Below are 23825 nucleotides of genomic sequence, written 5' to 3'. Positions count from 1 at the left end.
TATATGTACTGTTGTACATTTATTATGCTGTCAGAACCCCTTCATCAAGGCGCCCGATGAAGAAAACACCTTCAGTCTCTGAAAGCACATTTATTTCATTTGTCTTCTAACAGTGCTCAAAGTGGACATGTATATTATTTTCCAATGATATATTATATAAATCTGTACATACACTGAAAAAAAAAAAAAAAAAATAGGATTTACTATGAAACAATTGTCCCTCAGAAATTGCTAGTAAATTATTGAATAAAATGTGATCAAATTTTGTGCACCAAACAGAAATGAGAAAGGCATGAAAAATGTCCCAAGACAGTAATTCTGTATAACATGAAGAAAAAAAAATCACTTAGTTTTAATAAAAATCAACCCTTTGTCACGTGTATGCCTGTCTGAGTTCCCGTCTGTCCTTATTTGGTTTAGTTCCGTTCCTTGTTAATTAATTATGTGTCATTGTCCCCACCTGAGTTGAATTACGTTGTTTGCTCTTTTGTTCCCTTTCCTTTAAAAGTCCTCAGTTCTCCCTTTGTGTTTGTCCGTTCTTAATGTTAAGTTTAATAAATGGGAAAAGTGTGTTGAAGCCGTTTCGTCCTCCCGTCTTTCATTTATATTCCTTTGCGATTTGCCACAACCACACCCCGTAACACCCTTAGACATAAAAGTGCCTGAAGCTGAATAAAAAAGCTTAGATGTAAAGTTTTCCCGACCGATGCCAGTGGTGATTAGATTGTAAATTATTGACCATTTTGGTTTGGAGCCCTGATTCATTCTACAATTTTAATATAAGAAAAGAAAAACAAATAAGACAAATGGCTGTCCATCCAAATTATAAAATTGCAATTAATTTAATAATTTGTTGTGGTTAGCACATTAATTTACATTTTAAGGAAGGAAAAGAAAAAAGGGAAAAACAGTTTCACTAATTATTGTAGATAACTTTCGTAGTATAATTGTATGCCATAGCATTTTTCTAGTCTCACTTTTACACGCACTGTTCAAGTATTTGGTTTTCTTTCTGCTTTGAAACATGCTTTCACTCAGCAAAGATTGAATTGATCAAAAATGATAGTAAAGACATTTATAATACAAAAGATTTCTATTTAAAAAAATTAAGCAGCACATTGATGATAATAATAATAAGAAATATTAAACTGACTTCTGAAGGTAATAACCACTGAAAATTCTGCTTTTCCATCCCAGGAATATATTACATTTTAAAATATATGAAAATAAAAAACAGCTATTTTAAATTGTAATAATATTTCACAATATTTCATATTTTACTGTATTTTTAACCAAATACTTGGTGAGCCTAAAGAGTCTTCTTGCAAAAACATTGGGGGAAAAAATTGAACAACTCCTAACTTTTGAACAATATTGTATGTATATATATATATATATATATGTATTCTCAAGAGACAGATATGCGATAATTTAATAATTTAATAATTTAATAAATCACTTATCATATGTGTCAACATGGGCCAAGTGTTTGGGACTTGCACCTGAGCTGGTGGTGAAAACAGGATCTTTGGTCTTGAAAACAAGCCTGCTGCTCCTGCAGCCTGACTCTGGCTCTGTTGCTCTCTCTTTCTCTCTCTCAGGGGATAAAGGTTAAGACTGGTATCAAATGAAGTGTAAAGCACTCACGCCTGTCTTCCCGCTGTCTCTTTTTATCCTTCCCGTCCACTTTTTGGTCTGTTTTCTACCTTCTTGGCAGACCTATATGTTTATCCCACTGCATCTGCCGCAGGCGACCAAATAAGTGTCAAAGAGGGGTGAGAGACAGAGATGGATTTTGAAGTCAAATGTCGTGATGAAGTATCCCAGTCTCCCACCAAGGGGAAATTACTGCAGCATTTCGACCTCTTGCACAACTTCTGACAGACATACATCCTGACTTCTTGGTCAAAATGCCTGTCTTGGCATGATATTAGGTTAAACGCAGCAAGCTATGTCTCTATGAATAGGTGAGACAGAAGAAAAATCTGATGTCAAAATATGGGATCTGCCTAACAGATCTGTCAGCATCTATTATGTCATTAATATTCATTAAACAACATTGCAGAAGAAAAGAGAAACCCCCACTGCTCTTGGATGGATTAATTTAGTCATTTTAATAAGCCCTTTAAAACCAAACATGAACACATAGTTAAGTCTAAATGAAATAACTGTAAAGCTAATTTAAATTACAAGCCTTCTGCTTCTCAGAGTCAGACAGTGTTCAATCTATATTAATGTATTAAGCTATGATTCATGCAGTGTAAATAATATGACTACTTATTCATTCATTTTATTACTGGCTCTGTTTAATCCTCTTGAATAATTACTTTATTAGAGAGATTTTATTTTATTTTACCGATATCATGAGCAAAAGCATTATAAACAAAAAATGACTAATACATAGATAAAAAAGTTATTAAACACTTTCCATTAATTATTACAGTGTGTTCAATAGGTATCAAAATTGGTGTTGAGAACCATTCAATTTCACTTTTATTGACTTCTGAAACACTACTTTCTTGTCAACTCTGTGCCAAACTACAATATTGAACACTGAAATGTCATGCAATAGATTATTTTAGGGACAAGGCACAAAGAGCCTTGTTTGCCAACAAGTAGAATATAAAAACTGACTTCACAATCAGAATCTGACTAAATTAATGGATTCATTTTAATTAACTGATTAAATTAATTTACTTAAGAGTTGTAGAATGTTTTAGATTTTACTAAATGAGACATAATTTTGCAAGCAGAATTCTGCAAAAACACCAGACAATACCTGCAGAACAAAATTTTGGCTGTGATCTCTGAAGGCATGTTCACGAGCCTGATCTCATAACGAAAACGTACCTATGGGAATTTTTCTGCAAGACGTGAAATACGTAGCGCCATGTGCATTTTGTGACATATTCGAAGTGAAATGTCCACTGAGTAGCGCTAAAACAGTGTTTGTTTTTTTCCTGGAACAGATTAATGTAGGGCTACATATGGTCCGTTTTATGTGATGTTGGTTTTATACGTGTCACCGCAGTTCTGACTTGATATGTCCATTGAGTGGTGCTATAACTTTAATGCTCTGTGATGAAAGTTTTCGATACCGATACCGATACCGATACTTCAATACCGGTTCCCGAACTATACTTTTTTCTATACCAATTTTATGAAATCAATTTTAACAAGATTACATTATCTAAAAAAACTTTGGTTTTATTTTTCAGCTTGTTGATGTTTATATACAGACTCAAAGACTCATCTCTTGCGCCACTGCACAAAGGAACAAAATGTAACCAGCACAATAAATCAGTGCAAATAGTTTTAATAAAGCTCAAATAGTCTTCAGTTTACACATCTGTTAGGCTACATTTACACTAATGCGTATTCGTTTTAAAACATATAGCTCAGACAGAATCATCATTTCTATTTATTTTCCACTGATTTACTGATGAGCATTAGCAGCTTCCAGCGCTATCTGCCTGTGTTCCCTCTGCCATGATCACAGTTCTGACTCAGAGGTAATAACATAATTCAGCAACATTACATGGCCAAAACACACATTAGACGGCAATCAGAAGTTATTACAAACACTCGATGGTGGTTTAAAGTGAGTTTTGAATAAAAGCGGAATATAAATCTTATTTATTGTCTTATGTAGCATTATGCTACAGTGTGCATGAATGGTCACGTAACACACGCTTTCGGTCGTGTAGTATGAATGAACGGACATCTGCATATGATCAGAACTCCAAGCAGCTCCCGCACTCTCCATTGGAAATGAATGACGTCCGGTCTGTCCCTTGTCGTTTGTCGGAGATAGTGGAAAGCCAGCTTGAAACACAGTGGAAACGCCAGTATGACAAGGATCGTTTTCATTTTAAAACAAAAACGCACCAGTGTAAATGTAGCCTTACATCTAAGGGGGCTGGGACACATTCACACTACAGCCTCACATGTGACGCGGCTCAGGGCAGGGCTGAGAGAGCTATAGAGAGCAGACTGCTCCATATGTTTTCAAATCTTTCTCGCGGATGTCAAACACTGATCGATCTGCGCCGCGCCGCTTCTAGTCGAACACACCTGCTGCAGGCTTATTGGCTCACTGATGCTGATGAGATTAACCCCTTAGGTATCGAAATTTGGTACCGAACAGCGAGACATTTTTCAATACTCTATGATATTGAGGCATTTCGGTCGGTGCCTAAAAAGTATCGAACTCGATACCCAGCCCTAGTGACGCGTTTAAAATAACTTTCCATCTGCACTACACCTGAACCTACCTGATAGTATGAATAAAAGCGGATGTGACGTAAAAACATGCTGTTTTAGCTTGTTTTTCGATCTCTCATCTTTCAGCTCTTTCATCGTGAGTCATGTTTTTCACAGGATTTGTACAAGTCCAATTCCGTGCCGTCTGAGCTACCGAGCAAGCTTGTTACGTCTGCAAAGGGAAACATACTGTATGGAGCTGTAATCATAAATGTGCACGAAAACGATTAAAAGTGCTCCTGATTTACCACCTCTAGTGTTCATTTCTGTTGGAAACTGCAGTGATATGTACTTATTGGTACATATTTCGCGTTTTGCAAAAATATTCCAACACGTGTGTTTTCGTCATGAGATCAGTAAATCACTTCTCAGACATTCCAAGACCTGACAAATACCAATTCAACATGTTTAATTGGCTAAATAAGCACTGATCAATGGCAACAGGCATAACACACTGAACATGTCTTTTGCCATCTGTCAGTGCAGTGTGAATTGGCCTTAAAATAGCCATGTTCTCACCGAGTCAGAGCAAAACATGTTCAGCAGGACCTTATAGGACAAAAAAAAAAAAAAAAAATGAATCAAGCCAAATTAGATTATCATAAAATTAAATACAACTACTTAAAGCTGATGCAATTTGTTCTTAATATTGTGTATTCATCAGGAAATAATGCAGGGTGGGGTTTAAAAAGTGAACAAGTGAAGGCTTTGTTATTACTAGTAAAAGTTACTTTACTCACACGGTTCTGCCTTGGATACATCAGCAAAAAATACACTTTTTAAAGCTGCAGAGAAAATGATTACCTTTTGATGAATGACTATAAAAACAAACATTGTTTTCTTTAGAATAATATGCGCTGATGAATTGTACATAATAAAACCAGGGACATTTATTAGGAGAGTAATTAAGAGTCCGTTTTTATTTCAGGTTTTCTTTTGTACTCCAGATTGTAATAAAATACACCATAACAGAATACCTGACTACTGTGACCAACCCTGAACTTAAACTCTTGACTGTTTACAGACTCTGCAAACATAGCCCTAGATACAAAGAAAGCCAGACACAGACAGTCCTCGCTGAGGACACTCTGCTCCTGCTGCACACAAAATGAGATGGAAACACAATTGCACTTTTGAACCTCACGTACTACACATAAATCAGCAACATATTCGATCTTTCTTATGCAAACCACTATAAAGAGCATCTATTTTACATGTATGTGTAATGTTTACTAATGCTTTGTCAATGTTAAACCGTTTATCATGTCAGTAAAGCACATTTTAATCTTGAATCTTGAGAGAGAGAGGAGAGAATGTTAATAGCAGTGCTAAATGGCAAACAAAATGATATGTGATTTTTTAAAAATATATTTTGACAGCAATCAATATGAGATGAAAATAATATATAATATTATATAATATATAAATAAATAATATAATAATATTTATATAATGAAAATGGCAGACGTTTTTGTCATTTTTAACACTGTCAACATAAATGTTTCTGTTGACTAAAATAAATTTTGAAATAATTGTCCTATTAAAGACTACATTTAAAAATGTAATTGTCTCTCTCTCTCTCTCTCTCTCTCACACACACACAACCATACATTGTATTAACACAATGAAATGCTTTTAAAAAAAGCATGAATAATAAAAGCAAAATATATTTTGAAAATATAGAAATAAATTAAAAAAAAATTCCAGAATAGAAATTATATTCATTAACATAAATCAGATATGTATAATTTACAATGCAATCCAAATAAAAAAAATACAGTGCTGGATATTAAGTGATTACATGTAATCTTGATCAGAAATAAAGTACTTGTAATCACATTATATTACATTTTAAAATGCTAATAATCAGATTACAGTTACTAAAGATTACATGATTACGTATTATTCACACAAATGGCAGTAAATTATTCATAATTTGATATTACTATAATTTTACCGCTTTTATACATTTGGAAAGTCTTCCATGTTTTCATAACCTCACAAACCCCTTGCAGTTTATTCATGAACCCCAGTTTCAGAAACCTTGGCATAATGCAACGTTTAATACACTTCTAAAGAATGGAATCTATTTTAGATCAAAAGTTATCAGAATACATTACCTAATATTTGTAATCCAAAACATTATGTTACAAACTTTAATTTACATCGTGTCATTTGTAATCAGTAACAGACTACAATTTGTAAGTAATCTACCCAGCACTTTATAGTGAATATAACATGATAAACTTTGACTAGAGCATGTAGAGCATTAAAAAAAACATAAAAATGAACATTTGCATATAGAGAGGTAATTTCACAGTTTTGTTTTTAACTGTTTTCTGTTCTCTTTTGCATCGATTGCTGTTTCTACAGGCCGAGCTACAAAAGATGAGGCAACAGGCTCAGGAGACGAAGCAGTTCATTGAGAAACAGGAGGCAGAGGAACGCGAGCTGCTGAAGATCATAGCAGAGGCTGATGTTGAGAGGATCCGGCAGAAAAAAGAGCTCGATCAGGTACAGACAGGTGGAAGGTTTCAGTGAGTGTCTGCGTGTCCTTGTGTTCCTTCTTCAATAGGCTGTTTACGCTAAAGATGAAAGAGACAGTAATCTAGGTTCAATCAAATGTCATTAGATCTGGAATCTCACTTCTGAGAAAGTCCAGCGGGAACAGGGTCAACCTTTCTTTAAAATAGCAAAAGGAAATTGAGGCACTGGGGAGGCCTAAATTGGTCTTGGCATTTTGAAACATTTAGTGCTTCTGATCTCAGTAAGTCAGCAGTCGAACATGATTAACCAGCTGACCAGTCAAATAATTCAAATAGTAGGCACTGATGTGATGATCAGTTTTTTGTGCCTTAATCTATTAAGTTTATACAAAAAACCCACTTGAATATGCATCGTATGATGAACATACTTTCAGTCCCTGATATAAAGTTTAGTTTTATATTCTTTGGGGGACTTAATGTCTAAAATGTCTAGGTGATGTCAGGAGAATGTTTTGAAGAAAAAAGAAGTTACAATTCAAAGGCTTTAAAAGAATTGTAGCCTAATCTTTTATTAATATGTCTTCTTAAAAGCGGTGAAGTGTTTTTTTTTTTTTTTTATTGCGCTCAAATCAATATATTTTTTTATTTATTATTATTGTTATTTTAGAAAATGTTGAGGGTATGTTTGTGTATCAAAGTCAGTAGGCTTTTTTTAAAAGTTTGCCTTTTTATGACGTGACAATATTAGTTCAGGCTTTGAGATAAATACATTCAGTGAATAACCTTATTAAAACATCAAGATATTGAAGATTTAAAAATGATAATATTTGTACTAAATACGGTTTACCTTTAAAATTTGTTTATTTATTTATCATAATGAATAAAAATGAATACATTTACATAGACTCAAGATGTAAGGAAAAGTCAGCAAATGATAACAAAAATTTATGAAACCAAAGATGACTTAATTTGATTTCAGATATCCTTGTTTGTCTTTTAGCTGAATTAAATTTAGATGTATATATAGCTTTGGCTGTAGGCTTGAATATTAGTTTTATGGAGAAGGAAAAAAAAAATCATAGATATTTTTTTAACACATTCAGTAACAGCATTTTTTACAGCATCTTTGGTAAATCATTTGGGTCACTATTAGAGATCATAAAGTAGATGTAATGTTAACATCTGCTGCTGTAGATTGCTGACATTGGTTCTTTGGTAAAGGTTAACCCATTCAAAGGGCATTCTGTCCAAATTGCCTCTGCTGACACCAGCTTTCATACTCTTCTGGCTATCCATACACATTAAAGGGGTCATATGATGTTGCTAAAAAGAACATTATTTTGTGTATTTGGTGTAATGCAATGTGTTTATGTGGCTTAAGGTTCAAAAAACACATTATTTTCCACATACTGTACATTATTGTTGCTCCTCTAAGCCCCGCCTTTCGGAAACGCGTCGATTTTTACAAAGCTCATCGTTCTGAGAAGCGAGGTGTTCTCCAATTGGCCAGCTATCCAGTGCGTTGTGATTGGCCGTATACCTCAAGCGTGAGATGGAAATGTTACGCCCCTGACCATATTGTGATGCCGTGTCCTGTCCAGGCGCGACGACACAAAAACAATAAAACCCATTACAAACGAGGCATTTGTTGCATTCAGTGGGGACATAATTACTGATTATAATGACTTATACTGTCTTTGTACAAAGAAAACATTACCATGGTAAACATTACCATGTCTGCATTTGTGATCGGAGAAACGACAAACAACAAGCGCTACTCTACACAGCTCAAAACTCGCGTTTGAATAGTCAGTGGCAAATTCTTTAAATATGAAAACGTACTTAAAGACTGTGAGTCAGAAGCGCCAGACTGTCCTTGCAAAGTTAGAATTGCCCCACTTTATAGAAACAGTCTTTGAGCATAGCTGGCAGGCTATTCCCAGGTTCAGGAAATAGTCCTCCGTAAAATGCGATGCACACACTCATTTATTTGGGTTGAACTGTTCTGGAACAGTGTTGTAAATACAACTTAACCACTGATTTCTAGTTGTGTCCTCTTTTGGAAGCCCAAACAAAGTAGTTTCGCTTTCACAATGAAACACAGCATCTCCAGGACATGGCAACGGCGGCAGCAACAATACTGCAGCGAGAATAAAAGTTCCGCCCCCTTTCGTTGCGTAAACATTTGGGCGGTGTTTTGCAAATCTCCCCACACCGTGACGTAGACATGTGGGGGCGTGTTTGAATGAGCCGTTTTAGGGGGGCGTGGTCGAGTCTTAACTTTTATAAAGAATATCTCTTTGGTTTTGAGACTTTAGTCTTTGCAACTTCAGGGATCTTATCTATGTACAAACAACTTGTAACACTCCAAAGAGACAGGAAAACTTGAAATCGCATCAAATGGCCCCTTTAATAAAGCTTCATCGTCTGTACATCCCTGAGCTCCCAAAACTGTATCGTATACTGTATGCGATGTAACAAATACCTTATAAATACCATACAATACACATATAGCTGTACATTTCAGCATTGCAGAATTTTGTGCATACAGTGTAGTTTAGTGAAAGTTCAGAAAGAAAGTCGATTACCATTTTACATAACTTCCTTATGGTGTGTAGAATAACACAAAATGATTTAGATGTAGAAAGAAATGTTATGTTTCTTTATTGCGTATGGCCTTCCAAATGTTTTCCCCCTGACTTTTTATTAAAATTCATTAAAGTAACACCTCTAAGTAAAAGACCCTAAAACTTCTTTATAAGACATTTTCCCAAACCTTCACAACATTTGTCATGTTGCATGAAGTTTTTGGCTATTATCCTGAAAAGACTAACACTGCTGAGTCATCAAATCTTTGCAGAAAACACTGGCCTGCCTTTTATTTCTATTATATATCGTCTCACCTCAGTCAGAGGTGAAAGTACTTTGAAGGTTTTCTCACAGATTCTTGAAGAGGTGTTAAAAGTACCAGAACTTCGGGACCAAGCTGGTATAAAATAAAAGGAATGCAACAAAAGAACCAGAATTTGTACACAATCAATGACTTAGTATGGTGCCTTTATCTACATTTATGTATTGATTGTGTATTTCTGTGTTTGTTTTCAAGGTGAGAAATGAGCGTGACCTCCTGGGGATGCAGTTGATGAAGAGAAACGAAGCACTGGCATTACTGTACGAAAAGATCAAAATCCAGCAGTCCATCATGAACAAGGGTGATATTCAGTACAATGAACGGTTGGAGGATATCAGACTCCTGAAGCTAGAGATCAAGAAGCAAAGACGAGAAAAGAACATCCTCAACAAGACCGTCTCTAATGTGGAGGACCTCAGGTAACACACAGTTGCTGCATTATGTCATTTCTTTTCAAAGTATCTGTCCACATATGGAAGTGTTTCGGTTTGACGTTGCACACTAAGAGTAGGCTTAGGGTGGTTTCACACTAAAACGTGTTTGACGTCAGAGATTGATTCGTTTGGTTGGTGTGAAGGCTGTTTATGGTTCATGTGGAATGGAGTGAGCCTGAAAGTAATTTGGCTTAATGTCGTGCAAGTGAATCACATTTTTTTATGCATTTTTGAACCACTTTATGACTTATATACAGCTATAATTTCTTTTTTTTCCCCGAACATCTATTGCTCTAAATCCTTATGGAAGCAGGTGCTTGATCGCTTTTCTGCAACACTCATGTTCTCTTCAGAGATATAATGACATAATGATTATGCCTCAATCGCAGGTATATACAGCACAAAGAGATGGAGCTAATTGAGTGCTTGTCAGATAATTCTCTTGTCAGTATTGACCCCCGCTAGATGTTTATTGATGTTTTCAAAAGCTGTAATTCACCACTCTCAATAACAGTCACTTTTTCGGTCACAAAAGATGTGCGATAAAAATCACTTTTAATGGAGTTCTTAGCTGAGTAAAAAGGAGGTGGCAACAGCTCGCTGTGGAAAATGAGGGAACGTTTGAAAGCACTGGCAGGTCTCGCATCTAAAGTCTCACCAGATCTATAATAGATGGGTTTTACTAAGCTTCTATTGGTTATTTTAGTAACATAAGGGGTGGTGATGACCTCACATTCTCCTCCATATCTCAAGCCAATGCAAAATCACTAAATATTCAGTGAGTCAGAGTCTGAATTATGGACTGAAATTTCCATCGCTCCAAAATGATTTAATTAATTTAACCAGGTTCTCTCCAGAGAATAAGAAAGACAGTCACCGAAAGAGACTTTTCTTCTTCTCCTTTTTTGGTTACATTTCACTGATCCTTATCAACCACTTGATCGAAAATCTCTATATACATTCAAAAATTTAAAAAGAAGTGATGACAAGCAACCAATTTGTTCAAAAACACTGATTCAGGAAAAACAAAACTGTGTTTAGGAGCAAGTCATTAAATCATTAAATTGTTGAATCATTTATTGACTTAATGAGCACCTCATTGAATCGTTCACTCAAATTATTTTTCACAGATCTGATTCATTCATGAAATAAATACTGTATGTGGCTATGGCTGAATGCAGAATCACATATTAGCATACTATTTAACAAAAAGTAGTATGCAGTTCTAAATTGAACCTGTCTGTATGAGCTAGTCATTGAATAATTCACTTGAATGATTCATTCACAACACTAATTGATTCTAGAAGAAAACAAGCCACTGGCTTTATGAGTCTTTGAATCATTCACTCAAATGGTTCGTTCACACCTCTAATTCATTCATGAATGAAACAAGTGACTTGCTAAATTCCAAACCATGTACTAGCCATGTACTAGTCATAGAAAGATATAATAAAATAGTAAGAGTAGTATTATAGTACATGGTTCTGAATTAAGCAAACATCTTTATAAGCGAGTCATTGAATCATTTACTAAAACGATTTGTTCACAACTCTGATTCACTGAAGAACAAAACAAGAAACTGTCTTTATGAGTGACTCATTGACAGTCCTACTGGCTCTGGGTATGTGTATTGGGTGAGGGGTCTGTGACCATTTGTTAATCTAATAACTAATTGATTTGTTAAATCAAATGCAAAATTGTGTGTCTGATTGGTCCAAATGCTACAACTGTCTGTATAGCTGTTTTTCACTATCGGGCCGAACGGTTCTAAGAAATATCAGGTACGGTTCCAGTTGTATTTCCACGTGAGCCTGGTACGGCGCGGCATGATGACAAATTATGTTCTGTGCTGGTAGAGTGCATGTGCGTGTGCATGTGCGGGACGTCGCCACTCAGGATCTGTCACTTGTCTGTTGCCTGGCTGCTAGTTTCTGCGTAGCTTGCTAAGCGCGCTATTTTGAGCAATGTAAACACTAATTATTAATAAAATCTAAAGAAATTTCTGATCATCCTCCATAACGCGGTGGCTATTTACACCTCATATCATATGAAAACACTTGTGTTAACACGGCAACAACAGACGCATTTGAATTGCATTCCAAAGAGATCCGTTATCAGCCCCGCAGTGGAAAACGAAACCATAACTGTACCGGCCGGCTCGGATCTGCACGGAATGGAACGGTTATGCAAAGAGAACTGTTCAGCACGATGGTGGAAAAGTGGCTAAAGAGTGAGTCATTGAATCATTGACTCAAATGGTTTGTCCACAACACTGACCGATTCAAAAACCAAACAAGCAACTGTTTTTATGAGTGAGTCAATGAAACTTTCGCTCGAATGATTCATGCACAACACTGATTCATTCAAGAGGCAGCTGTCTTTATGAATGATTCATTCAAATGATTAATTTCAAATGGCTGATTCATTCAAGAATGCAACTACTGTGTTTTGAATAACTACAGTTGAATTGGCATTCTCAATTTAGAGAACATTTTTGCTTCTGCTAATAAATGAGCAGTCATGTCTCTCTTCAAAACAGCCATGTCCCTGTATCACTCTTAACGGAAAACATACACGTATCATTGTCCTTCCTATACTCTGAAACATATGTGAAAATCAATGAGCTAGTGGTAAGGTTTCAGAGCGACTAGTCAGCAGCCGCTGTGCCAGATGGTTTGACTTGATGCCCGAGCTTGGATGCCAAGATCTCTGTTGATATACAAGCCTCTATGGTAAACAGGTGGCAAATTTTAGTCATTATTGCTGTCATCAGTGCAATGTAGTTCCCTCAAAGACGCTGACTGTAGCATATCGGTGCCTGGCTGTGGAGCAATATTTCCTTTAGGTTTAAGGTTTTCTGGGACAAGTCCATGAAAGCAAAGTCTCATGAGGAACTGACATCCTTCTTTGTTTACATTTATACATTTAGCAGACACTTTCATCCAAAGTAACTTACAAATGAGAAATTCAACACAAAAAGTTCAACACAAAACTGCTTCTTGCATTCGAGCAGCTAGATTGAGTATAACAGAACCAAACAGTCACTGTATACTATGCTCTTAAAGTATCTACTCTTTTGGTGAAGAAAAAGTACACACTTTTGAGTGTGTAGTAGAAGAGTAGGCAAGCTTTGGGACATACTATTACATCACACAACTGCGTCTTTAACGGACCGCTCTGTCGCATAGTTACATGCACCCTGTCACTATAAATCTGCTCATATTTTATGCATAATGATGCATTTGAAAGGTAATGACCAAACAGATGTTTATAAAAGTTCAAATTGCTGTTGCAGATGAAATATGTTGTTTAGTAACTTAAACCCCTTTTTCTAAACCTCTCTACGGTCAATTGCACACATCCGCCATGTTTGTAGTTTTTTAACACATTTTTTTTTTTTTTCATGTTTGTACCAAATCCTTCGTCAAAGCGCAATGGATTGTGGGCAATATTAGCCATTAGAGTGTGCATGGATCCACACTTCAAAAATTGACCTGAAATAGCAGACCATTCGGGGACTTTTGGCATACTCTTTTCAACATACTATGCTTTGGGACACACTTATTTTAATCTCACATACTATTTAGGATGGATAGTATGAACATGGGGATGCAGGGAGTGTGTTTATAGTGTGGTTATTTTTTTTACTCCTTTTACCATTTTTATTTTTATTTATTTAACTAATTTAATTTTAATGCTCTTTTACTCTTTTGACACTGTCCTCAATAAATGACGCATATGGAATGCATTTGCACATTTTGTGTGATTGGCTCTGTAAGGTCCACGAATTTGGTCCAAGGACGGTATCCAATCGTGGATGAAGGTTTCCTGCGTGTTCAGTCTTTTCAGCGCGCAAAGTTATTAAATTTAGGTTAACTTCAAATCTGACTCCATTTTATTATGACCTCTAATTTAGATTGAAATGCCAATTGATTATTTGTTCATTTCTAATTATTATTATGACATTTGATTATTCTAGTTAACTCTTTACCATTATTGTACTCGTTCATTTGGGTGCTAATGTCGCTCAAAGATATCGCTTCAGCTGTTAGCGTATCTTACGGTCACGTTCTCATCAGTCTTGTTTATTAAGTCAAGTCAAGTCACCTTTATTTATATAGTGCTTTTAACAATACAGATTGTGTCAAAGCACTTAACAGTATCAAATTAGAGGATAGAGTGTCAGTAATGTATAATGATAAGATTAAACACTCAATTTTCAATTTTCAGTTAAAGGCATTTCATTATTGAATTCAGAGATGTCATTGTCTAGCTCAGTTTAGTTTAAATATTATCTGTGCAATCAAATCGGCGATAATCGCTAGAAATTAAGTTCTAGCGATTAAGGTTATTAGATAGAGATAACTGGCTAATACTTTAGACGGCCGCTCCTATGCTTGCTCATTCTAAAAGTACCTTTAATTAGCCCCCATAGATTTGTATACACTTGAATAAGGCAACATTATTTCTAGTCAGAGGTCACGACCACTACTACAGATATAAGCCGATCAACATTACTTTCCCTGATAGTAGCTTTAGTATGGTCATGCCATGGTTTCCCCATGTACACTTAGCTAGAATAACATTACAATAAACAGAGGTTAGGCCCACCCTATCTAGGTTGGTCGAACAGCATTCAGTTGACCTAGACAGAAATTCCCTTTTAGCCCTTACAATCTAAGTACACTTGAACTAATACCAAGTGTTAGCCGGATCTCTAAAGATACAGTTGGTGTGCCCTATGCGCCATCTCAACTGAATCTTAGTCCGTTACTAACCTGATGCAGGTAATGCGGTAACAAGGATACAACGTAATCTACTAGAGTCAATAATTACAGAGTAAATCAGAATTAAAATCAAATGTAACAATTTATTATCAGTCAAGTAAATATGTATTATGCCAATTATACAGCCAATTCAAAGATATCAATTCAATACAAGACATCAAAATCTCAAAGATGAATCTAAGAGTAAGATGCATACCTGACATGAAAATACATAATATGAAGTGTGCGAACACACTTCATATCATGGGCTCATTCCGGCTACAGAAGGCCCTGATCCTTTTGCAACATTTCCTTAAGTACCTCAGACCAAGACCAACATCCCCCGAAATGGAGAAAGGAACTAACAATTGGAATTTGCATTGATCAAGCAGAGTTATCACCTTTTGGGACAGATGGGACCTCTACAGTGTGCAAAATATCTCTAAACTCTTAGGATCTGTATTACCTTTTAGTTTACTTCTTATACGAATGAGACCATTGTACCAGTCACCCTGAGACAATTCAAATGATACCAAACATGATTGTAAATATCACTTGCATTAATGTAGAACATTACAATCTACTATTGACCATTTTGAGCAGACTGAGTAGAAGGAAGGGTGAAGGGATTTAAGAAGAAACAAATGGAAGTTTCCTGCACCTGTCTCGAAGATGTCCGTGCATGTTTGTACAATCTGTTTCTCAGGAGATAAACGTATCTGAAGTTTTTCATCCTTACGGCTCATTTGAAATGTACATCTGTGCTTTCAGTATGCATCTATACTCTAGAGCACGTGTCAAACTCAAGGCCCGCCACACCATTTTATGTGGCCATTATGCCATATGCCAACTAATGTAAATCAGTATTTACATAGCATAACAGTAGTAGTCTAAATGTATCTGTTTCATGCGTGTCCCGCATTGTCGCACAAAATCACATCTACTATCCTGCAATAGATCTATAGGGTGGTCACCCTAGCGCAGAGTAATTAAATAATAATTACTGATTTTTGCGATCAGATCAACCGGTAAACTCCTGGAAAGTCTAAGGATCCAGTAACCGAATGCATTCAAACAGTAAGTTCAAAACAGCGCTAATGCAGAGAAAACACGGCCGATTCATCACAGATGGCGTATATAATAGTACACACGTACAGATGTAAGCTATTTGGCTAAAAAGCACAAGTGTTTTATACTGGATGCTGGCTGAAAGTGTTTTAGATTACGCAGTAGTCAGTGGTTTAGTAAATCTGGATCAGTCAGGTCAAGGTAGCTCATTTAGTGGTCTTTTGGCGTCCCCCTGTGTTCCTGTTTGGTATCGCAGATTGACTTGTGCTTTTTTATTTAATTTTTTTATTAAAAGTGCTGTAAACTACTAAATGTAATGTAGAAATGTTCATTTTCTGTGAAGCTGCTTTGTAACAGTGTATCATGAGAAGTGCGATACAAATAAATGTGAATTGAATTGCAAACAATTATTAATTAATTAATTAATTTATTTATTTATTTATTTTGGCACTATATACATTCTTTGCAAATTATGAAAATTAAAAAAAGTACTTTTTTTTAGCACTTTAGTCTGTATTTATTTGTTTTTGGGTGGGGGAGTGGGGTTGAGTACTGCCACTTCTTCTTTTTTTTTCTACTACAAGCATTGATTGCGTATCATATGCACGCCAAACACATGCATATCATTTGCACACCAAAGTCAATTTCTGCGTATACAATGCATGCCAAATTTAAATAGAACATCGTGCTATACGCACTTTCATGAGACCGGGCTCATTTGTTTTTTTTTAAATGCCATATCTGTCACACGTTCTTAGCAGCTCACAATTATTTGTTGTACCTTAAATGTAACAAAAAAGTTTTTAACAAAGTTAATGTAATGACCTGTGTTTGATGATACTTAATAATAATTAATAATAATTTGTTACATTTATATAGCGCTTTTCTGGGTACACAAATCGCTTTTTTACATTGTGTGTGTGGGGGGAAATCATATACTTTGATTTATGGAGTAATTTGGATTTCGTAACCTGATAAATGAAAAGGATTTATGTTAAAATAACACAGATCAATAACATATATTTTTACATCTATGCAAATGCATATGCAGTATTTGTAACTTAAATAAGTAATAATAAAATAAAGAGACAGTTATGTGACAATGTTAAGGAGTAGTAACATTTGTACAGTCTTAAAGTTACAACCGGCCCTTTGATGGCAGCCATAATGTTGAAGTGGCCCTCGGTGAAAATGAGTTTGACACCCCTGCTTTGGCACCTTTTATTTTTGGTCTACTTTAAAGCTAGATGGACATGCTCTCGTTGAACTCTCGTTCAACTGTCGTTGAAATGTGTAAAAATCTACTTTTGTAATTCACAGAATGGTTTGGAACAATGCTTCTACTTCATAGAAGAATATCCAGGAATCTCATAGGAAAACATTCTTGAAACATTTCAAAATAGTCTGTATCTGTGGTGCTCCAAAAAGACCCTAACAATTTCAGATGGGAGTTCATCTATTCCTGTAGAGTGACCTAAGGAGAGTTTCTGTACTGCTGTTGTCACCTACTGAAGCGGAAGGTGCTAGGGTGATAACTTTGACTTGACGTCTCTGTGTTAATTTGTCAACTCATGGGCCCCTGAACGCTTGTCAACAAGCTTGTGATTCAGTCACAAATAATTCTCTGCCTCTGTGCAACTTAGCAATTAAACTGTGCTATATATAACCAAAAATAAAGCTGTAGAAAAGACGGTTGAAAACTCCTCCAGTCCATAAGAACTGCATTCAAACATGCCAAGGAAGCTTACTTCTCCCAACATCCACTCAACAGAGACAGAGAATGATTGGAATGTAAATGCAACCATTTTCTTAATAATGACAGTCAAATGAACTCTACTTCTAAAAAGAGATTGCAATCAAGGCTCGTGTACATAATGATAATGTATGCAATTTTAAATCATACATAGATACATGCTCAGACTTTTCACACTACCCACAAGGTCACCCCGTATCATGATAAGGTACTTAAAATCTGCTCCTGTAACAGATCAAAATTACAATTGAGAGATTACCCGTGTGTTCTTTTGATAAGGTTTGTGACCTCCCCGTTAAGTTTTAGAAAGGTGGAACTATAGGTCTGCACAATTGCTTGAATAAATAAATTATATTGAAACAACTGTGATTAACAAATCACATTCAGTTGGCCACAATAGCCTCATGGTTAGTGCGTCGACACATAGCGCAACTTCGCTCACGGCAACCCGAGTTCGACTTCCGTCTTGAGATCTTTTGCCGATCCCACTCCCCTCTCTCCTCCCAGCGCTTTCCTGTCATCTCTCTACTGTCGTATCTCAATAAAAAGGCATAAAAGCCCATAAAAATAACTTTAAAAAATAAATAAATCACATTCAAGGTTTGACATTGTGTTTGTTTGAATGTCCTTTGTGTGCATGAATGCAGTGGTCAATTGGAAGCATGTATATTAGCCACTGTTCTATTTAAATGACTGGATTGCTTATATAATTCTAAACCGCCATTAGATGGTGAAGCCACCAAAAGTGTTCGATACTGTTCCACACCAAGTTTTAAAACAGCATTCCAGACAGAACATATTATTGCATGAACAGTACTGGCACTGGTTTTTACTTAACAATGTTTGCAGTAAATGAGACCATGATAATTTAAGCCATAATTAACTAAATTCTGTTGCATTTTGCCTGAAATATTCATTAGAAGATTCAAACCACTGAGTGGAATGAACAATACAGAGCATGGACCAATGATGTGAATGTGTGTGTTTATGTGTGCGCATGTTTTTTTTCTTTGATCCAGCTTTGAACCAAATTGTTGCGTTGTGTGTTTGTCTACTGTAATGAGGAGGTCTTTCCATTTCAAATGATTTCAAAGAGCCCGTTCTCCAAAATAAATTATGTTTGGCTAACTCTGCCTGAATCACAGGGTTACCCTTACGTGCACTTCACGTCAATTAAAACAGCGTTAGTACGTGTTCTACTGCTCTGAAACTTCTTTGCCTTGCTCCATTCCTTCTTTTTTATTGTATCAGAGGAACATTATATAATTCCTTCTCTGAAATAAGGACAGAAATGGAAAGAAAAAACAGAATGAGAAAGAGAGAGAGGTTACGACAGGTAGACCTTACCTTTGACATTTTAGCTCACTACTGCATATTTTCCGGACAGAGGCCTTGGACTCTATCACAGCTCATTGTTTTATATGTGTACTGCTGTAGGCACATTTCTGTAACTGCTCTATTTTTTCTCTCTCTTTTTCTCCATATCTGTCTCCCACCGGTGCCTAGTAGCACTTGTCTTCCATTCTTTCTACTTTTATTACTCTATTTCTTCTCTTAAGCTTGAACATTTGTAGTTTAGCGGTCGGTATATCATTGAAATATGTCACTTTCTACAAATTAATAAAGGTGAAGATTTTTTTTGTGTGCGTGTCGATCATGGCAAATGTGAACTGTGATCAAGTATGGAACATTATACTCTTTCATTCTGCTTGAAAGTGCATTTAATCTTGCACACTAGGGTTGCATGGCATGGTGATAAAAAAGTACCATAGTTCCCAATAAAAAATAAATGTACTACTACTACTACTACTACTAATAATAATTTAGGAACAATGGATATTATTATTATTATTATTAGCATGTAGCAGTAGCATGCTCCTACTGTGATTAGTATGAAAAATTACAAACATTTCAAAAATCTGTCAACAAGACTTTCATCTTTTATTCACCTCTGGTTGAGCTAGGTGAAGCATACGGAACCATATGTTCCTCCCATCCTCTTGCTCATTAGAAAATGGAAACTTGAAAAGCAGTTAAGTGGCATCCTGACAGATGAATTCCCAGTAATCCGCTTCCATTCAGATCAGCATGAATATTTCATAAGAAATTAAATAAATGTTCCTTAAGCATTGTCTAACTGCTAGCTGCGTTACCTTGAGCCTTACTTGTAACATGGCATTAGGCTGCTTTCTTCAATCAAACCAAAGATACAATCCCTCAGATAATAGAGGTTTTATGCATGCAGCCTTTACACATGTTCTTGGCAGCTGCTGTTAAAACTCGAAATCAAATGAGGGAGATAAAATGTCAGCTTTCTTTTAGGCCCCATTTACACTAGTGCGTTTTCGTTTTAAAACGCATAACTTTTGCTACGGTTACGCCTATTGTTTAAACTACTCCGAGGTTTCGAGGTTTTTTTTCGAGGTTGAAAATGGAGACTTTTGAAAACGCTGCAGACCCCGTTTTAGTTCGAAAACTCTGGGGTTGCATTTCAGTGTAAACGGAGCAAAACAGAGACTTTTGAAAACGATGGCGTGGCTGCCCACATTCGCTCTGCGTATCCTTGACGATTGTAAACAATAACATCATGCTCATTGTTGTATCCATAGATATAGATATATTCTCTATTCGACCGCTCCAAGCACGTAGACGCGTCCGCCATCTAAATAATAGGGCATCTACCTATACACATCTATGGTAGTACCTGCATGAATGGTCGCGTGGCATGCGTTTTTGGTTGTGTAGTGTAAACGGGGATTGTTTCTGAAACGCCAGTGTAAACGGGGATCGTTTTCATTCTGAAATGCCGATTTAAAACGAAAATGAACTAGTGTAAACGGGGACTTAGTTTAAAAAAAAATGGTATAAGCAAGAAATAATCAGTCAGCCGGTCATTATTGTAAAATAAATCCCTAAGCAGTGGGGTCTTACATCATCCTGAAGTTTTTTTTGCAATAATAACCACCTGATTGAAGATGGTCCAGCTTGTTGCATGACTACATTCTCAAAAAGTTATAAAATAGGTATGTAGTACTGTAGTGATTGAGCAAAAATCAAGTATTCCAGAATTATTAGTATTATTATTAAAATCTTCAATCTTCAGTTTCCAAACGAGGCTTATTGTAGTTCTGTCATGACAACTCTCAGAAGATTTTAGCATGGTAATGAATAACGCTGTCAATATCATCAGTTTGCGTTAATGACCCATCAGCCTGCGCCATCTAGAGTTTCATGACAGAACTTGGCATAACTAAAAGAATTACAAAAACACAACAAAATTACAAAATTTTTTAGAGAAAAAAAAAAAAAAAAAACTAAAAACAAATTCAAAATCTTAATAAAGATCTTACTAAAAACTAAACAGCACCTCAATGAAAATAAAATAACACTTCTAAAAAAAAGTTTTCCAAACACTCCCACCTAACGGGTAGTCCCAGGTCCAAACTCATGTCATTGCTGGAAAATGGCAGAGATCTGCCTCCACTTTTTCAGATTCGTACACATGCAGGCTGCATTCACATTCTGTTTTTGGCTGCTTACAGAGCCTGGGGCTGTCACAGAGACAGGTGGGATATCTCAAGACACCTATATCAGTGATATCTGTCAGGTGATAGAGACATATGTGTGGCGTTTATAATAATCACTTGCGGCAGCTTTAGGGTGGCATATGAGGAAGTGCTATGGCCTACAGGAGGTGGCTGTTAATGTTTCTTATTGGGAAGATGTTGGTGTTAATGGTGCTGATAATAATTGGGCCTGTACATAGTAACAAGGCCAGTTCATGACACCATTGCCTTTTGTTTTACCATTTTCTGCTATTGCCTGCAAATATGTGTAGTTTCAGTGGGAAGACTGAAACACAGGAAAATGTGTGTGTGGGCGAGAGTCCTGAACTCTATAAGCGTGTTGATTAAAGTTTAAGTCCCTCATATCAACCCTGCCTTCCTGAATAAATCAATCTATATACCCCGACCCACTCTTTCTCTTGCCTTCCGTATCTCCATGCAGATCTCAGTCGAAACAACAGCAGAAAGGAGGAATACAAACTAACACACTGACTAAGAGAAACATATGGATAAAATGCATGTGGGTTTCTTTTTTCCATTCTAAATCAGTTATTTATTTGTCATAGTGGAATTAATTTGTTGACGGTGAAAGATGGATGGCTTGGTTTCCTTTAGTGGACAGTGATGTATTTATGCAAAACACAATTGAGAAGAGAGAATAGTGAGAGCAGAAAAACAAAAGCTTTGCCAAAAACACAATTAAAATGCATAAATTAAAGCCATAGCCAGCAAAAGGCAAGCAAATGGAAAGGCTGCTTTTATTTTTCCCATTCTGGACAGGAAATCCTTTCAGAGTTCTATTGTCTGCTGTAAGGTGTAGTAAAATGACCAATGACTAAGATTAATATGGTCTCCCTGGAGCACCGATGTCAGTAATTACTGTATGCTCTTGTGTCACATTTTATGTTATTCTCTTTCTTATATGTAGTATATTCTTTTCAAAGTGTAGAAATATCATGCATTTGTGTGCACACAATACTAAGCAGCTTTTGTTAGGAACAGAACAAACTGAGTGCCACTAAAAGTATTTTATTAAAGCTCCAGGAAAAAGTGCTGGCTAGATTTCCCACATATAAACTTATGTTGAGAACTGGAGTTATTGAAATGCAACGTGAAGAAGTCTTAGTGTTTCATGGTCGGATTAGACCTGTCTTGAGCAAAGTGATCAAAGAATACTTCCTCTCACCTAATAAAAGCTTGGACAAATTAAATGGAAGTGGCACTGGCAATTGTGGCTTTCCAATAGATTCCTGTTTTGATGTTGTTTTCTTCATTTGGTTGATCTTAATAGTGCTGTAATAGTAGATTGACTACATGTATGATAAAATACGTATACATTTTTTGTGTGTGTGTGTATGCATGTTCCAATCCAGATTGTCTGTTGGGATTTCCAGTGACTCTTTCTGAACATTACATCTGCACACCGGTATGTGGCGACATGTCTATTGCTGTGTCTAATTTAGAAGGCTGCACCCTCCGTAGGCCACATTTGTCAGCCGCATACATCATTGAGGCTGTCTCAATTCAGAAAAGTAACCATTACATTCCAAAGAAGGTAAGAAATTACAGTAATTAGGCTTTAAAAGGAATAATGGTTACTTTTCTGAAAGGAGATGTGCGAAACGTACAGTATGTGGCCGACAAATGCAACCTACATAGGGTGTAACCTTAAAAATGAAAAACAGCACCAGGAATGAAACCTTTGATTGTGGTTATGAGTGAGTCATTGATTCAATTTGCTTATCCATTCATAACGATTAATTTATGAACGAAAAACCACCAAACGTGTGTTGCTCTGAGATGTGCAGTGGTTCTGTTGTGGATTTGTTTGGAACTATTTCCTTTGGTGGAACAAGGTACATGTAATACATACAACACAACATTACACATTACGTAATGTTTTCTTTATAAAGACAGTTTTCCTGTACACCATCAAAATCAGAGAACACCAACTGTTTGTGTGTGTACATCGTTGTCTGGCAATGATGCAACAGGTGTACAAGAGGATTCCTCTTCACATCAAAGCGTCTGAGGTCTTGTTTGTTTGCTTTGCCATCAATTTTAATGAAGGAAGACACTTATTAAAGACTCAGGTTAGGGCCTAAACATGAACACTTGATATGTAATATAAAGATTACAGTCACCACGCACCACACAGGAAAGAATAGATTTCGATATTAGCATGTTATTAAGCATAAGCACATCTAATATTTAAAATAATCATTTACACTATACAGTTTTAATTGATAATTTGACATCTTTAATGAAATCTATATTGTAATTAGCATTTCTATTAACTCATGGTAACATTTTAGTATAGGGACTGATTCTCACTATTAACTAGTTGCTTATTAGCATGCCTATTATTAACATATTGGTTGTTTATTAGTACTTATAAAGCACATATTCTGCATGATCATATTCTACATCCCTAATTCTACCCAATTCCTAAACTTAACAACTACCTATGAATGTTGCCTCAATAAACTCCTAATTTGCTGCTTATTAATAGCTAACTATTAATAAGCAGCAAATTAGGTGTTTATTGAGGCACCATTCATAATTAAGAGAGTTGAAC

At 36.0% G+C, this 23825-nt stretch overlaps 1 protein-coding gene across 1 annotated transcript in view; it reads left to right on the top strand.

Annotated features, from left to right (window-relative positions):
- cfap58 (cilia and flagella associated protein 58) overlaps positions 1-23825 on the top strand; it is a 105606-nt gene that overhangs the window by 38583 nt on the left and 43198 nt on the right. The window contains exons 12-13 of the mRNA XM_058792725.1: positions 6637-6777; positions 9856-10079. Coding sequence (XP_058648708.1) covers positions 6637-6777; positions 9856-10079 — 365 coding nt within the window. The remainder of the gene's footprint in view (positions 1-6636; positions 6778-9855; positions 10080-23825) is intronic.

This window comes from Onychostoma macrolepis, chromosome 01, assembly GCF_012432095.1.
Source record: "Onychostoma macrolepis isolate SWU-2019 chromosome 01, ASM1243209v1, whole genome shotgun sequence".
NCBI lineage: Eukaryota > Metazoa > Chordata > Actinopteri > Cypriniformes > Cyprinidae > Onychostoma > Onychostoma macrolepis.
The sequence above is the reverse complement of the archived record's forward strand: the minus strand, read 5'-3'. Positions and strand labels throughout refer to the sequence as shown.